This window comes from Eschrichtius robustus, chromosome 4 (assembly GCF_028021215.1).
Source record: "Eschrichtius robustus isolate mEscRob2 chromosome 4, mEscRob2.pri, whole genome shotgun sequence".
In the NCBI taxonomy this organism is placed as follows: Eukaryota; Metazoa; Chordata; class Mammalia; order Artiodactyla; family Eschrichtiidae; genus Eschrichtius; species Eschrichtius robustus.
The window spans coordinates 116,464,965-116,483,935 of record NC_090827.1 but is presented as its reverse complement, the minus strand read 5'-3'; the positions used below and the strand labels follow the sequence as shown (position 1 = coordinate 116,483,935).

General features: G+C 35.4%; 1 protein-coding gene across 1 annotated transcript in view; it reads left to right on the top strand.

Moving 5' to 3' along the window:
• The window catches only part of SLC9B1 (solute carrier family 9 member B1), a 46,244-nt gene extending 28,458 nt beyond the window's left edge, over positions 1–17,786 (top strand). The window contains exons 6-11 of the mRNA XM_068542291.1: positions 5,850–6,025; positions 10,058–10,164; positions 11,051–11,200; positions 14,663–14,771; positions 15,329–15,465; positions 17,574–17,786. Coding sequence (XP_068398392.1) covers positions 5,850–6,025; positions 10,058–10,164; positions 11,051–11,200; positions 14,663–14,771; positions 15,329–15,465; positions 17,574–17,786 — 892 coding nt within the window. The remainder of the gene's footprint in view (positions 1–5,849; positions 6,026–10,057; positions 10,165–11,050; positions 11,201–14,662; positions 14,772–15,328; positions 15,466–17,573) is intronic.
• Positions 17,787–18,971: the final 1,185 nt, after the last annotated feature.

The window sequence follows — 18,971 nt, the reverse complement described above, 5'->3', positions numbered from 1 at the left end:
TTTAATGTTGAGCTGCATGAGCTGTTTATATATTTTGGAGATTAATCCTTTGTCCGTTGATTCGTTTGCAAATATTTTCTCCCATTCTGAGGGTTGTCTTTTCGTCTTGTTTGTACTTTCCTTTGCTGTGCAAAAGCTTTTAAGTTTCATTAGGTCCATTTGTTTATTTTTGTTTTTATTTCCATTACTCTAGGAGGTGAATCAAAAAAGATCTTGCTGTGATTTATGTCAAAGAGTGTTCTTCCTATGTTTTCCTCTAAGAGTTTTATAGTGTCTGGTCTTACATTTAGGTCTCTAGTCCATTTTGAGTTTATTTTTGTGTATGGTGTTAGGGAGTGTTCTAATTTCATTCTTTTACATGTAGCTGTCCAGTTTTCCCACCACCACTTATTGAAGAGACTGTCTTTTCTCCATTGTATATCCTTGACTCCTTTGTCATAGATTAGTTTACCATAGGTGCATGGGTTTATCTCTGGGCTTTCTATCTTGTTCCATTGATCTACGTTTCTGTTTTTGTGCCAGTACCATATTGTCTTGATTACTGTAGCTTTCTAGTATAGTCTGAAGTCAGGGAGTCTGATTCCTCCAGCTCCGTTTTTTTCCCTCAAGACTGCTTTGGCTACTCGGGGTCTTTTTTGCCTCCATACAAATTTTAAGATTTTTTGTTCTAGTTCCGTAAAAAATGCCATTGGTAATTTGATAGGGATTGCATTGAATCTGTAGATTGCTGTGGGTAGTATAGTCATTTTCACAATATTGATTCTTCCAATCCAGGAACATGGTATATCTCTCCATCTGTTGGTATCATCTTTAATTTCTTTCATCAGTGTCTTATAGTTTTCTGCATACAGGTCTTTTGCCTCCCTAGGTAGCTTTATTCCTAGGTATTTTATTCTTTCTGTTACAATGGTAAATGGGAGTGTTTCCTTAATTTCTCTTTCAGATTTTTCATCATTAGTGTATAGGAATGCAAGAGATTTCTGTGCATTAATTTTGTATCCTGCAACTTTACCAAATTCATTGATTAGCTCTAGTAGTATTCTGGTAGCATCTTTAGGATTCTCTATGTATAGTATCATGTCATCTGCAAACACTGACAGTTTTACTTCTTCTTTTCCAATTTGTATTCTTTTTATTTCTTTTTCTTCTCTGATTGCCGTGGCTAGGACTTCCAAAACTATGTTGAATAATAGTGGTGAGAGTGGACATCCTTGTCTTGCTCCTGATCTTAGAGGAAATGCTTTCAGTTTTTCACCATTGAGAATGATGTTTGCTGTGGATTTGTAGTATATGGCCTTTATTATGTTGAGGTAGGTTCCCTCTATGCCCACTTTCTGGAGGGTTTTTTTAAATCATAAATGGGTGTTGAATTCTGTCAAAAGCTTTTTCTGCATCTATTGAGATGATCATATGGTTTTTATTCTTCAATTTGTTAATATGGTGTATCACATTGATTGATTTGTGTATATTGAAGAATCCTTGCATCCCTGGGATAAATCCCACTTGATCATGGTATATGATCCTTTTAATGTGTTGTTGGATTCTGTTTGCTAGTATTCTGTTGAGGATTTTTGCATCTATATTCATCAGTTATACTGGTCTGTAATTTTCTTTTTTTGTAGTATCTTTGTCTGGTTTTGGTATCAGGGTGATGGTGGCCTCACAGAATGACTTTGAGAGTGTTCGTTCCTCTGAAATTTTTTGGAAGAGTTTGAGAAGGATTGGTGTTAGCTCTTCTCTAAATGTTTGATAGAATTCACCTGTGAAGCCATCTGGTCCTGGACTTTTGTTTGTTGGAAGATTTTTAATCACAGTTTCAATTTCATTACTTGTGAATGGTCTGTTCACATTTTCTATTTCTTCCTGGTTCAGTCTTGGAAGGTTATACCTTTCTAAGAATTTGCCCATTTCTTCCAGGTTGTCCATTTTATTGGCATAGAGTTGCTTGTAGTAGTCTCTTAGGATGCTTTGTATTTCTGTGGTATCTGTTGTAACTTCTCCTTTTTCATTTCTAATTTTATTGATTTGGGTCCTCTCCCTCTTTTTCTTGATGAGTCTGGCTAATGATTTATCAACTTTGTTTATCTTCTCAAAGAACCAGCTTTTAGTTTTATTGATCTTTGCTATTGTTTTCTTTGTTTCTATTTCATTTATTTCTGCTCTGATCTTTATGATTTCTTTCCTTCTGCTAACTTTGCGTTTTGTTTGTTCTTCTTTCTCTAGTTTAGGTGCAAGGTCAGATTGTTCATTTGAGATTTTTCTTGTTTCTTGAGGTAGGCTTGTATAGGTAAAAACTTCCCTCTTAGAACTGCTTTTGCTGCATCCCATAGGTTTTGGATCATCGTGTTTTCATTGTCATTTGTCTCTAGGTATTTTTGATTTCCTCTTTGATTTCTTCAGTGATCTCTTGGTTATTTAGTAACGTATTGTTTAGCCTCCATGTGTTTGTGTTTTTTTACATTTTTTTCCCTATAATTCATTTCTAATCTCATAACGTTGTGGTCAGAAAAGATGCTTGATATGATTTCAATTTTCTTAAATTTACTGAGGCTTGATTTGTGACCCAAGATGTGATCTATCCTGGAGAATGTTCCGTGCGCACTTGAGAAGAAAGTGTAATCTGCTTTTTTTGGATGGAATGTCCTATAACTATCAATTAAATCTATCTGGTCTATTGTGTCATTTAAAGCTTCTGTTTCCTTATTTATTTTCATTTTGGATGATCTGTCCATTGGTGTAAGTGAGGTGTTAAAGTCCCCCACTATTATTGTGTTACTGTTGATTTCCTCTTTTATAGCTGTTAGCAGTTGCCTTATGTATTGAGGTGCTCCTATGTTGGGTGCATATATATTTATAATTGTTATATCTTCTTCTTGGATTGATCCCTTGATCATTATGTAGTGTCCTTCCTTGTCTCTTGTAACATTCTTTATTTTAAAGTCTATTTTATCTGATATGAGTATTGCTACTCCAGCTTTATTCTGATTTCCATTTACATGGAATATCTTATTCCATTCCCTCACTTTCAGTCTGTATGTGTCCCTAGGTCTGAAGTGGGTCTCTTGTAGACAGCATATATATGGGTCTTGTTTTTGTATCCATTCAGCAAGCTTGTGTCTTTTGGTTGGAGCATTTAATCCATTCACGTTTAAGGTAATTATCGATATGTATGTTCCTATGACCATTTTCTTAATTGTTTTCAGTTTGTTTTTGTAGGTCCTTTTCTTTTCTTGTGTTTCCCACTTAGAGAAGTTCCTTACCATTTGTTGTAGAGCTGGTTTGGTGGTGCTGAATTCTCTTAGCTTTTGCTTGTCTGTAAAGCTTTTGATTTCTCCATCGAATCTGAATGAGGTCCTTGCCAGGTATAGTAATCTTGGTTGTAGGTTCTTCCCTTTCATCACTTTAAGTATATCATGCCACTCCCTTCTGGCTTGTAGAGTTTCTGCTGAGATATCAGCTGTTAACCTTATGGGAGTTCCCTTGTATGTTATTTGTCATTTTTCCCTTGCTGCTTTCAATAATTTTTCTTTGTCTTTAATTTTTGCTAATTTGATTACTATGTTTCTCAGCGTGTTTCTCCTTGGGTTTATCCTGTATGGGACTCGCTGTGCTTCCTGGACTTGGGTGGCTATTTCCTTTCCCATGTTAGGAAAGTTTTTGACTATAATCTCTTCAAATATTTTCTCTGGTCCTTTCTCTCTCTCTTCTCCTTCTGGGACCCCTATAATGTGAATGTTGTTGCTTTTAATGTTGTCCCAGAGGTCTCGTAGGCTGTCTTCATTTCTTTTCATTCTTTTTTCTTTATTCTGTTCTGCAGCAGTGAATTCCACCATTCTGTCTTCCGGGTCACGTATCCGTTCTTCTGCCTCAGTTATTCTGCTATTGATTCCTTCTAGTGTAGTTTTCATTTCAGTTATTGTATTGTTCATCTCTGTTTGTTTGTTCTTTAATTCTTCTAGGTCTTTGTTAAACATTTCTTGCATCTTCTCGATCTTTGCCTCCATTCTTTTTCCGAGGTCCTGGATCATCTTCACTATCATTATTCTGAATTCTTTTTCTGGAAGGTTGCCTATCTCCACTTCATTTAGTTGTTTTTCTGGGGTTTTATCTTGTTCCTTCATCTGGTACATAGCCCTCTGCCTTTTCATCTTGTCTATCTTTCTGTGAATGTGGTTTTTGTTCCACAGGCTGCAGGACTGTAGTTCTTCTTGCTTCTGCTGTCTGCCCTCTGGTGGATGAGGCTATCTAAGAGGCTTGTGTAAGTTTCCTGATGGGAGGGACTGGTGGTGGGTAGAGCTGACTGTTGCTCTGGTGGGCAGAGCTCAGGAAAACTTTAATCCGCTTGACTGCTGATGGGTGGGGCTGGGTTCCCTCCCTGTTGGTTGTTTGGCCTGAGGCAACCCAACAGTGGAGCCTTCCTGGGCTCTTTGGTGGGGCTAATGACAGACTCTGGGAGGGCTCACGCCAAGGAGTACTTCCCAGAACTTCTGCTGCCAGTGTCCTTGTCCCCACAGTGAGCCACAGCCACCCCCCGCCTCTGCAGGAGACCCTCCAACACTAGCAGGTAGGTCTGGGTCAGTCTCCCCTGGGGTCACTGCTCCTTCCCCTGGGTCCCGATGTGCACACTACTTTGTGTGTGCCCTCCAAGAGTGGAGTCTCTGTTTCCCCCAGTCCTGTCAAAGTCCTGCAATCAAATCCCACTAGGCTTCCAAGTCTGATTCTCTAGGAATTCCTCCTCCCGTTGCCAGACCCCCAGGTTGGGAAGCCTGACATGGGGCTCAGAACCTTCACTCCAGTGGGTGGACTTCTGTGGTATAAGTGTTCTCCAGTCTGTGAGTCACCCACCCAGCAGTTATGGGATTTGATTTTACTGTGATTGCGCCCCTCCTACCATCTCATTGTGGCTTCTCCTTTGTCTTTGGATGTGGGGTACCTTTTTTGGTGAGTTCCAGTGTCTTCCTGTCGATGATTGTCCAGCAGCTAGTTGTGATTCTGGTGTTCTCACAAGAGGGAGTGAGAGCATGTCCTTCTACTCCACCATCTTGGTTCCTCCCACTCCTATTATTTTCATGTCTTCATTTCAAATGGTTTTGAGATGGAGGTAAAGGCTGCAATTTGTGCTTGACCCAACATCTTGAATGAAATTTCTATAGCGTTTTAACCAGCACTAAAGAATGTGTGAACATTTTTACCACCATTAAATGACATTCACTCAAAAGCAGAATTTTTACATTCAAAGTCATTGTAAAGAGAAGATGTGGTACATATATATAATGGAATATTACTCAGCCATAAAAAGGAATGAAACTGGGTCGTTTGTAGAGATGTGGATGGACCTAGAGTCTGTCATACAGAGTGAAGTAAGTCAGAAAGAGAAAAACAAATATCGTATATTTAACACATATATGTGGGATCTAGAAAAATGGTACAGATGAACCTATTTCCAGAGTAGGAATAGAGACACAGATGTAGAGAACAGACATGTGGACACAGGGGGAAAGGGAGGGTGGGACGAATTGGGATATTGGGATTGACATATATACACTACCATGTGTAAAATAGATAGCTAGTGGGAACCTGCTGTGTAGCACAGGGAGCTCAGCTCGGTGCTCTGTGATGACCTAGATGGGTGGGAAGGGGGGTGAGGGAGGTCCAAGAGGGAGGGAATATATGTATACATATAGCTGATTCACTTTGCTGTACAGCAGAAACTAACACAACATTGTAAAGCAATTATACTCCAATAAAAAAGTCATTGTAAAGGTTAATATATCTGTTGTACAATTTACTATAAAACAGTTTTGTTAAAAGGATGTTTTTAAGTTGGTTTTCAAAGATTTTTCTCTCAGTTTTGTAGTCGGTGCTGTCTCTCCTGCTGTTGTTGTCCCTTCCATGCTACATTTGCAAGAAAAGGGATATGGTGTTGAGAAAGGCATTCCAACCTTATTAATAGCTGCCAGCAGTTTGGATGACATTGTAGCTATCACTGGATTCAATACATGCTTGAGCATAGTCTTCTCCTCAGGTAAACAAAAAAATACAACAGCTACCGTATAATTCATTGCTTTTTTTATTCTTTAAACAAGGTTTGTGGCTTTGCCTCTGCATTTATTAATGAAGACTTTTCTATGTAACATCTTTTTATTCTTCATAGACAGCTCATTCTAGACCAGAGAAGGAATTTCAATGGGTTAAGATACCACTACTTAACACAAATGATTTCCTTTTAATAACCAAATATTCCAATTAATTTGATAACCCATATTATTACCATTTATTTGCTCTTGCTGCTTTGGAATTTTATCACAGTTTTCAATAGAAAAATTTAGGCAGAAATATTATTAGTACTACTAATATATCGAATAGATATTTTGGAGATGTACCTTTCTGGCCATCATTGTAAATAACTGGTTGTTCCGTTACTAAGCCAACTTAAATATATAGAGTGTGGACAAGTGTGTGTCTTTTTGGCAGTGATAGGACAAGATCCTGCACCAATTCTAAATCCCAAGGTGATATTTGGTCTTGAATGTCACTTGGCAGAAATTGTGAAAGTAAACATTCCACATTTAATAATGCATTAATTATCTTCCAGTGTTCGAATTTCAATATTCTGTATTATTAAAGCACGAAAACATTTTAAAGTTGAAAAGTTATATATATAGTTTCTCTTAAAATCATAAGATATAAATGAATAAGAAGGAAAAAAGGGAAAAGGTAAAAATAAAGTCTGTAATAGTTATACCCCCAGGAATAATAATTGTGAATCTTTTGATGTAAATTCACCCAGACTTCTCCTTTTCTCCCCCATCCCCATCTATCTCTAGCTCTTTCTCTCCCTCCCAATATTCTTATAAAATTATTGAATATTAACCATACTTTCTTATAACCTGAGTTGTTTTGCAGTTACCTGTGTATTGCAAACATGGTCCTTTTCAGTAAACATTTTTATGACATTTGTAATGGTTGCATAGTATTCGATTGGCTGCATCATGATTACTTAACATGTTGAAAATTGAAGTTGACACCAATATTTACTATTAAAATAATGCTTGGTCGAACATCTTACAGCTAAATAGTTGTACCTAATCTTAATATTTTCTTAATCTTTTTTAATACTTTAAAAAAATGTTTTATTTTTTCCTGTGTCGGGTTGTTTTTGCACGCAAGCTTTTCTCTAGTTGTGGTGAGCAGGGGCTACTCTTCATTGCGGTGCGTGGGCTTCTCATTGAGGTGACTTCTGTTGTTGCAGAGCATGGGCTCTAGGCACGCGGGCTTCAGTAGTTGTGGCTCGCAGGCTCAGTAGTTGTGGCACACATGCTTAGTTGCTCCGCGGCATGTGGGATCTTCCCGGACCAGGGACTGAACGCGTGTCCCCTGCATTGGCAGGCAGATTCTTAACCACTGCGCCACCAGGGAAGTCCCAATATTTTCTTAATCTTAAAAGAGAAATTATTGAGTTAAAAAGTATATAACATTCTAAGATTTTTGAAATATATTGCCACAATATCTTGTCCTACCAGGGTGCACAAGCATGCCACTTTCTCTTCACCTTCTTCAAAATTAGGTATTTACTAGTCCTTTTTAGCTTAGCTAATTTGACAGGTGAAGAGTGAGGTCTCTTTAAATGAAGTACTTTGAATACTAGTGATGTTAAACAAATGTTCATGTTTATTGGCCATTAGCATTTTGGAATGTTTAATAGATTGCTTTTCTTGAAATATTTCGTCTATATCCTATAGGTGTGTTCATCATTTGTTCTTTTGATTTGTTAAGATTCTGCACAAAATTAAGAATGATAACCATTTGTTTTATATCCTATGGTTCTTGTAATTTGACTTTTAACTTTATCTCTTTTCTGCCATTCAGAAGTCCTAAATTTTTTATTGTCAGATCTGGCCATCTTTTCCTTCATGACTGGTATCAGTCATTCTTTCAAAAAATATTTTTTGTGCTCCTCTTCCATTGTACCAGCTACTGTATCAAACACTGAGGATCAACAGTGAACAACAATATTAGTTTTTATTGAGTAATTGCTTTGTACTTGCTGTAAGTTCTGTAGATGTTTTGACTCAATAGTCACAATAGTGCTATGCTCATTTTGCAGATAAGGAAACTAAGGAACAGAGGTTATGTGCTCAAAGTCACAGATCTAATAAGTAGGGGAACCAAGATGCAAACGTAGCAGTCTGACCCCAGACCCACACTTTTAACTACTATTCTATCCTGCCTCCCGACACAGCAGACAGAGAAGACCATGTGGCCAATGGTCTCAAGGGGTTTATATGAAACAAATAATTACAGATGTAATAAATATTACATAGCATAAGATGCTAGGGGAACATGCTACAGGAGACCAAACCTAATTTGAGGAGGACCGAAAAAGTGGAAACCAAGCAGGTACATGCTTAAAAATCCTCTTCCACCACATAACTATGTAAACTGTCTCTTAAAATTTTAAGGACTTTTAAAGTTTTATTTTACGCATTAGATCTTCAAAGCGTCTATATTTTGGAATATAGTAGATATTGAGATCTAACCTTACCTTCCAGGTCAATTGGCCCTTTTACCATTATGTAATGTCCTTCTTTACCTCTTGTGACAGTATTTGACCTAAAGTCTATTTGTCTGATATAAGTATGACCACCCCTGTTCTCTTTGGGGTACCATTTGCATGGAATATCTTTTTCCATCCTTAAAGTTACAGCAATCTGTTTTAAAATGATAACAACTTCAATTGCATACAAAAGCTCTACTCCTCTACTCCTTTACCTCTCAGCCTCCTCACTTTATGTTATCAGTATCACAAATTACATTTTTTATATTATGTATCCATTAACATAGTTTTATAGTTATCTTTTGTGCTTTTATCTTAAATTCCAAAACAGAATTAAAAGTGATTTCCTTAGCACCATTAAGGTATTACAGGATTCTGAATTCATCTATTTACCTTTACTGGAGGTTTATATTTAATGCTTTTGTCTTGCTGTCTAACATCCTTTTATTTCCACTTGAAGGATTCCCTTTAACATTTCTTGTTAGGCAGGTCTAGTGGTGATGAACTCCATCAGCCTTGTTTATCTGAGGAAGTCTTAATTTTGCCTTCACTTTGAAGGACAATTTTGTGGGATAGTATTCTTGGGTGGCATTTTTTTTCTTTCAACATTTTTAATATATCATCCTACCTTCTTATAAGGTTCCTGCTATGTAAGCCTCTGATAATTTTATGGACGCTCTCTTATATATGATGTGTTGCTTTTCTCTTGCTGTAATTTTTTAAATGAGCAGAAAGCCTTTTGGACTGTATATTGTTGTTAAATGGGTGTCTCTGTAGGGGATCAAGGTTCTGGGGTTCCCATTCTACCTTCTACTGTTGTCACCCTCCACTTCTATTATTTTTAATGGGAAAATAGTTCTAAAATATGTATATTTACATACCTTATTGAGTTGAATACACAGAGCATAGCTGAACTTTTTTGTGTGACTCTGGATATTTTTTAAAACATATTACAATATACTACATGTATCCATGAGACATTATATTGAAAAATCAGTTGATCCTTGAATATTCCTAGGATTGACCCTGGGTTAAATCTTTTTTTTATGTTGTTGTTGTTGTTATTAAATTGTCCTTTTTATGTTTAAATCATTTGTTTATCATTATAGAATATCAGAGGTAAACATTACCAACCATGTGCTAGGTGCCAGAGGTTCTCCTTTGCCAGTCTCTGTGCATTCTTCTACCTCACCTGGTCTTTTAGGTTGGGTGTGTAAGGGGAGCACATTGTGGCTTATTACTGCTTTGTTTTCTGGCCTATTTATTCAATGAACATTTCTGAGTTGTGTATATGTATTAAATCATTGGAGAGTACATATTCAGTTTATCAAGTAGATGTGCATATGTTTTCATGTGTTTGAACATTAAAGGTCCATTTTTGTATATTTATTCTATGATACATACCTTTCTTTATGAATCACCTACATTTGATTTTCCAATGTGTTGGGTATGTGAAAACACTTCTGTATGAAATGTTTTTCTTATTGTGTGCCCTTACAGGTGGTGTACTTAGCAACCTCCTGTCTGCTTTTCGGGATGTACTTGTTGGTGTGCTGGTAGGAATTGTTTTGGGAATGTTTACTCGATATTTTCCAAGTAGAGATCAGGTAAATAAAAAATAACCTATTGTTTGGAAGTAGAGTATTTCTTTCAAAAGACATTTCTTTCAAAAATTTGAACTTTTAGAAGATCCATGAAATAATAAATTTAATATTTAGTTCTCTTTCTCCAAAAGAGGCCTCCAATGCCTACTCTGCTTAAAACTGAGCACAGTTGTGATTGATCCAGGTCAGTGGCCCTAACTGAAGTCCCGGCTTCCTGATTAGGCAAATAAGGAATATCAGAAAAATGTACTTAATTCAGAGTACCTTCTCCATTCCATCCCACTCCTTTCTTCATTAAATTGCCTGTTGACTCCTGACATTTAAAAAAAAAATCTTTTTCCCTCAAACTTTACGTTGAACATTTTTGGAGAAATATATTCCCATTTATCTCTGCATATTTTCTGACTTAAATTCACTCCCTCTCCCTTTGACCAAGGAAACACTATTAAACTCAACCCTTTCCTGCCCTAAAGGATGTGCCATTACTCTTAGATTTCTGTAACTTCCATCTTAATTTCCCTGCAATTATTGTCTTAGCTAAAAAGATATTCAGACATTTATTTTTAAGAATTCTTTGGTTATGTTATATGGAACTACAGGTTATATGGGTCTCTTTTCTTTCCTTCTTCTCTTACAGTTAAAGTATTATAACCATTTTACTGACGTTAGTATCAGAGATATGGCAGAAGATGAAACTCAGTAATTGCAAATTTTGTCACTTGATACCTAGTTTGCTAAAATATGTGGTGAGAAAGTCAAAATTTTAGACATTATTTGATACAACATATGAAGACATGGTATCAAAGGGTCAATAATAAATGATAGATAATATGGTAATTGTATTATATATTTAACATAAATTAATTTCCAAATATCTATCAAATTCTAGGGAAAACTTGCAGTGAAGAGAGCATTTCTTATTTTGAGTATGTGTGTTTCTGCTGTCTTAGGCAGCCATCGCATTGGTTTGCATGCAGCTGGAGGATTATGCACACTAGTATTGAGTTTCGTCGCAGGGACAAGTTGGTCCAAAGAAAAGGTGAATATTTTTAATACACCATTTATTAAAAGATAAAATAACTGCATTTTTTTACATCTATAATGGACATTTTAGGAAATCGCACTCTAGTTGGAAGATATTCCATAAGGTTGTATCTTCAAGGAAGTGAATGAATCAGTCAAGGAAATAAAATATTTAGAAGGACTAAAATGCAGTCAGAAGTTGAGTTATCACACCAGACCTCTCTCTTTTTCCCAAGTTTAATGCAATATGATTATATAACTTTTATTGATTTAATTATTTTATTTATTAAAATTTTAGTTATACAATTAATACATGCAAATATGCTCATAAAATATTAAAACAGTAAGAAGGGGACTTCCCTGGTGGCACAGTGGTTAAGAATCCGTCTGCTAATGCAGGGGACATGGATTCGAGCCCTGGTCCGGGAAGATCCCACATGCCACGGAGCAACAAAGCCCATGAACCACAACTACTGAGCCTGCGCTCTAGAGCCCACGAGCCACAACTACTGAGCCTGCATGCCACAACTACTGAAGCCCACGCACCTAGAGCCTGTGCTCCGCAACAGGAGAAGCCACCACAATGAGAAGCCCGCACACCGCAATGAAGAGTAGCCCCCGCTCACCTCAACTAAAAGAAAGCCCGCGCGCAGCAAGGAAGACCCAATGCAGCCAAATATAAATAAATAAATAAATAAATTATTTTTTTAAAAAAATTAAATCAATAAATAAAACAGAAGGCCCACATGTGGAATACAATGTAAAAGACTCCCTTTCCCCCACCATTGCCAAATATCAAATCCCCTTCCCAGATCATTTCCTCTAATCACTCCTCTATCTGGAGACATTTAGATCACTTGCATGTTTTGTTATTACAAACAGTACTTCCATGAACAATCCTACTCGTGTGGTTTTGCAAATGTATGAGTACTTCTGAAGGAATAGATTTCTAGAAGTGGAATGGCTGGATTTAGAAATTGTACATTTCTATTTTGATGGGTACTGCCAAATTATCCCTTAAAAGGATTTTATTTACACCGTTTACTACCAACGGTGTAGGAGAGTCCCTAATACCTAAACCCATCAACAATCTTGGGTATTATCCATTGTTCTTTTTTTTTTTTTAACAATCTGATGGGTAAGAAACTATATTACGTTGTTATTCTTTATTTATATTTCTCTGATTAGTAGTGGAGTAAGCTTCTATTCATATATTCTTTTATAACTACTTATTCATATTCTTTGCCCATTTTTTAAATTGGTTTATTGGCCTTTTTGTTCCTAATTTATAGAGTTTCTTTATATGTTAGGGCCACTAATTCTTTGTTATCTACATGTTGCATGTTAATTTTTGCTTATCTTCAACTTTGTTTATGATGTCTTTTGTATGGCAGTAAAATTTCCTATAGTCAAATATGTCAGTTTTTCCTTTTTGGTTTTGGGTTCTGCATCTTGTTTAAGAAAGATTTTTTCACCCAAGATTATGAGATTATAAACATTATAACATCTTATATATTATCACCTAATACTTTGGTAGTTTGTTTTGTTTTGCATTTAGTTCTTTTATCCAGCTGGAATCTATTTTTGTGAATGATGTGAGGTAAGGATGTACATGTGTGTGTTTATATATATGTATTCATAGACATACATATATATATACATACATTTAATATATATATGCATATGAAGTGTATAGTCTATTTTTGCCGAAGTATTTATTGATTAATCCATTAATTATTCAATGACTTTTTAAGTGTCTCTTTTAACATGTGCTAAACTCATATATATATATAAATTTACTTCTGGAATCTATTTAAACTTATCTATTTCTATGCCAATACCACTCTATTTTAAATCACTGTAGTTTTATGTCTCAAAATCTAATTTAGAAGATTCCCTCTTATTATACCTATTTTTAAATTATTTCTTGGCTGTTCCTGCCCATATTCTTTCTTAGATAAATTTTAGAATCAGCTTGAGAACTTCCCTATCCAAAAATCATATGGGCATTTTGTTTAGTATTCTGATAAATTCATAATTATAAGAGAAATTAAATCACTAATAATAAATTACAAATAAATGAAAACTACTAGTGTTTTTACATGATAAAGGAAATCAAAAAGTAAAGAATAAATAGATTTTAAAGATTAAAGGTAACAAATAGGATAATGTGCTACAAAGAAGAAGGAGTAATATTGGTTTTCCTTTGTTACTTCCTTTTTTAAACTTACTTTTATAAACGGCAACCAGAAAACCTAGTCGTAAGGGGAGTAGTTATGAAGATAGTTTATGCCTCAAACAAAGGATATTAAAGTTTTATGTATCTCCACCTGTAAAAAAAGATAAACCCAGACTGAGACTAAAATCTCTTCATCCAAATTCCTGGAAAAGAGCCAGAGTACTGTGATGTCACTAGGGGCCTTTCCTATAACCATGTAATTGTGGAAGCAGCACTGGGGGGGTTCATTCCCGGAAAGGGAAGCCAGGCAGGCAACCAAGTTAGAATCTATGTTTTGGTTTGGTTTGGTTTTAAAACCAAATGTTTTGGTTTGGTTTTAAGGAGAAAATAACTTTGATGTTTTCAATATGGGTCCTTTGGAAGCAGGCCTAACAGATTACCAGAATTTTTTTCCTAGTTGTTTAGGACCTATCAGGATTCACTTTCATGGGATTCGGTCCCAGGGTAATTTTTAGTGGAAGTCTTCCCAATTCATTTTTTTTTTTTTTAATAAATGTATTTATTTATTTTTTTATTTTTGGCTGCGTTGGGTCTTTGTTGCTACACGCGGGCTTTCTCTAGTTGCGGTGAGCGGGGATTACTCTTCTTTGTGGTGCGCGGGCTTCTCATTGTGGTGGCTTCTCGTTTCGGAGCACGGGCTCTAGGTTCATGGACTTCAGTAGTTGTGGCACACGGGCTTCAGGAGCCGTGACTCGCAGGCTCTAGAGCGCAGGCTCAGCAGCCGTGGCGCACGGGCTTAGTTGCTCCGCAGTATGTGGGATCTTCCCGGACCAGGGCTCGAACCCGCGTCCCCTGCATTGGCAGGCATATTCCTAACCACTGCGCCACCAGGGAAATCCCCCCAACTCATTTTTGAGAGCTGAAATGTCTGAATGATCTTGAGTATGTTCTCATCAGGCATGATGTAGTTCTATCTCTGTTCAGTTGCCTTACAAACAAAAGGTAGAACTCTTACTGTACCATCAGAACATGTGTGGAACTTCAAAGACCTTACTTGTTCCATGACAGAATTACCAAATAATATTTTTATTTTACTCTTTGTAGATTTCTTTTAATCAAATTCTACCTAAGTGTTTGTATAAAAGAATTAACCTACTCATTTAATTTTTATTGTTTTAACATTTCTTCTACAAATAAAATATCTTAAGTTTATTAAATGTTAAGAGAGACTTTAAACTTCTGAAATGCAAATACTTATATGTGTCACAATAACTGAAAATTTATTACCCTTTTCTACAGATTAGAGTCCAAAAAATTATTGGAACTGCATGGAATATTTTTCAACCTCTTCTTTTCGGTTTGGTTGGAGCGGAAGTATCTGTCACATCTCTTAAATCAAATGCTATTGGTAAGAATGATTAGAGGCACAAAAATATAAGATTTGAAAATATTTAAGAAAACTTTGAATAATTTTTATTTTTATTTACAACATGTCTTTGACTGCTACGAGGACCTTCTTCAGAAGCACATGTTGTAACATACATTTGTTCTTCCTTTATCCTGTATGCTCTTTGTAACCAAAGACAACCCTGAATATCTTCCCTGAGTGATCTGAGGAAATGGGGATTAGAAATTTTTCTGAGGGAAAATATTGGATACCATTAGCACCTTTTGAATACTTTCATTTATAGTAAAAGTTCAACGTCTGTTAGCTCAGAATTAAATAAATGTAATTTATCTTATTTTTCATCATACTTCCACCATCATAGTATCTCTTGCACTTTACATAGAAGCCTCAATCATATTTGTATTTTTATGATTATTGTTTTTGCTTAAAAAAATAAAGATATACAGAGACACTAGCCCTAAAATGCTTTCAACCCATTTACAAATCATATCTCTAGGCATAAAGAACCACTACTTCCCAAATATTGTGTTATTTATGTTTGTTTTTATCTGTTGTAGGCATTTGTGTTGCTACGCTGAGTTTGGCATTATTGGTTCGAATTTCTTTTACATTTGTATTGATGTCTTTTGCTGGTTTTAATTTTAAGGAGAAAATATTTATTGCTTTATCATGGATGCCCAAAGCTACAGTCCAAGTAAGAACATATTAAGTCATTCTAATTATTTTAATGTTGATTTTTTAAAAAAATTCTAAATGAAAAAAACATCCAGTCACAAAATATGGGCCATTAATCTTACTTTTAAAATGCTTGATTGATTGTCACTACTCATTAAAATTAATGTAATCTTTAAGAAACTCAGTTTTAAAAGCAATTTTTCTGAAATTGAAAATTGTGGTTTTAATGACAAATACTTCCTAAACTTACAAAAACATTTTTCTATTTTCCCAAGACATAAAATAAGAGTATATCTGAATGCGCTGAAAAGGGCACAGCATTACTTCTGGGTGTTCCTGCCAAATACACATAATGTCAATCTTATCATGAGAAAACATTAGACAAAAGCAAAGTGAGAGACAGTGTGCAAGCTAATTGACCAGTACTCTTCAAAAGTGTCAAGGTCATGTAAGACAAAGACAGACTAAGGATCTGTCTCCCATAAAAGGAGACCAAGGAAACACTTACTAAATGCAGTGGATTTAGTTCAGGCGTTGGCTCCTGGTCCAAAAAAAAGGACATTAGTTGGACAGTTGTTGAAATTTGAATGAGGTCTCTAGATTAGTGTATGTGTGTGTGTATATATATAATATATATTATATCAGTATTAATTTTCTGATTTTTGGTTATTGTACTGTGGTCATACAAGAGTTAACATTTGGGAAATCTGGATGAAGGGTATATAGAAAGTCTTTGTATTACTTTTACAACTTATTTGTGAGTCCAAAATCACATGAGAAGCCCCTGAAAGTGAATGAACTTGGGGGTGGGGGGGAGGGAGCAGCAACTTTGTGCACGGGGAGGGGCTGGTTGTGGGGCTGCAGGATGATCTGAGGAGCGCTTTTCCTTTAGGTATCAGAGTGTGAGGTGGCAGATTTGCATTATATTTAAAACATTGTTTAAATCTTCAAAAGAAAACACCTTTTTTTTTGATTTTAAAAAAAAGAGTATATCTGAAAATTGGAATTTTTACATTTTGCTGAATATTGTAGAGCTAAGTGTTATGATTTTAAACTAGAGACATGTTGATTCTTTTTAAAATATATCTTTCCTATGCCTGCCACCCACTCTACCATACATGAATGCACATATATTATTTTTAATTATATATTTAATTTGTATGACTATTTGATTGATGACTGAATCTCTCCACTAGATTATATAGGAAGGATAGGAACAGTGCTTGTTTTTTCTGTTATTCTTTTCCCCTAGCACTTAACACAGTGCCTAACATGCAGGAGGTACACAATAAATAAGCACTGCATGCCTACAAGAATGAATGATGAATGAATGAAAGAGAGAGAGAAAAGGGAGACCTTGTAGTTTTGCTCTCTGATTCAGTGATAAGGTATTGCTACTTATAGTCAGACTGTTTAACCTGACAATATAATGTCTTGATTTCCTGAGATTTTCTCCATTGTTATTCCAAAACAGAAGCTTGTGCGTTTCCATGCAACAAAACCCTCTATATGTCATGGTTAGAAAAGCAGGTCCTTGGGACCAGGCTGCCTATTTTGAATACCATGTTACTTGCCTATAACCTTAGGCAAGTTACTTTGTAACCTCTCAGTGCCCAGTGTATAGATTCCAAACCTCTTGTCAGTTTTACTGTATCACACTGCCTCCCAGTAGTAAGAACAAGAAGACAGACAACAAAATCCTAAAGAACCGTAAGAAACCTTAGCATTTTGTGTTGTCTCGTTGTAGCCAGGAACCTAGTGGTACATGGTAAAGGCAAATATGCAAATCTCTGGTTTCAGGTGAACTCCTAAGGTTCTGAAAATAATGTGAGCACTCAAAAAATATATTTAAACAGGGGAAAGCTGAGATGACAAGAAAACAAAAACAGCCCCCAAATGTCTGCACACTGGTTTGTCACTTTTTCACTCTCCTTCCAGATATATTTGCTGGGAAGAACATAGGATTGATGAGTAATTTATGAAAATTCCTCAACACTTTGTCTTGTCTCTTTTCTAGTAGTCTAGTGCTAGGTGTTATTTGTTTTAACAGGGCTATTTACTTTTATTATATGTTAACTCCATTTAACATTTTTCTTTATGCCTCATCTTTTTCTCCTCTAAATGTAGGCTGTATTAGGTCCTCTGGCTCTAGAAAGAGCAAGAATCAGTGCACCCCATTTGGAACCATATTCGAAGGATGTGATGACAATAGCTTTTCTAGCCATCTTGATCACAGCTCCAAATGGAGCTCTAATTATTGGCATTCTGGGACCTAAAGTACTTACTCGCCATGATCCAAACAAAATGAAAGTGGAATTAGCAGGATTAGAACTTCATTAAAAAGTTGATTTGCCATCACCTGCCTGCTTCTTTTAATGAATAGTCTTACATGAGAGAAAAATTAAAAGGTACAAATATGTGGAGACTACACAGAACCAAGGAGTTAATAAATATATGATTTCACTACAGATGTTTCCTATGACTTTTTATTCCAAAGTTAATTTAATAAAAATAATATAAAATAGAATGCCTTGTTAGTATTTATGTATTTCAAGAACAAAGTAAATTTATAAATACCCTAGGAAAGTTTAAAGAACTCCATCAGGTTGGATTTACTGTCATAATACAAACTAAGCATCATAAAAAATTAAGTGAACCTAATGACAGAAAGATAAGATAGTATAAGTCTCTAAATAGGAGTAGAACTCTCCATCGGGTTAGTAATTCAGTTAAAAAGATTACCAGAAAAAAGAAAAAAAAAATGACAAGAATAAAACACACCAAATTTAAGTGGGTCAACTGAATGCATTTTAAATTCTGGTTTTACTACAGTTTATACAGTGCTTTTCACCTGCATTCGCATCACTTGGCTACATAATTTGTGGGGCCCAGTGGAAAATAAAAATGTGGGGCCCCTTGTTTCAAAAACAGGGAAAAAGTGCAGTTAAAAGAATTAAATATAAAGTGTTTCCCTTTAGACTATTTTATTATGCACACAATATTATAAGGACAATAGTCACACACGAGTAACAACATACACTTGCAAATTGTAAAAATAAACTTTTGGTGTCATAATTTATATAATACAACAAATAATATCTTATTAACATGATAGCTTGGTGATAAGATTTTCCTGGCTTCTTCTGTGCAAATTTGTGTATTAGGTTCATCAAAATTTATACTTTTAGCAACTCATTTTCAATCGATATAATGGAAAGTGACATCAGTTGCTCTTGACAAATGCACGATCACAAAACATTTTTGATAATTTTTCATTTTGAGAAGGAAGTTTCTGCTGATAAAACCATTATTGGAGCTGTTAAGAGTATTTTACAAGCTGTGATCACATCGGGATACATTTCTGATAAATTATTTTGAAATACAAATTCTAGTACATCTAGAGCTGATGATTCTCTCAGAACGTTTTTTTCTAAAAAGATTTAACTCTTCATACAAATCAGTTTCATGTAAGCCTGAATTTAGTTTTAAATGTAAATGTATACAATGATACATTGTAAATGTATC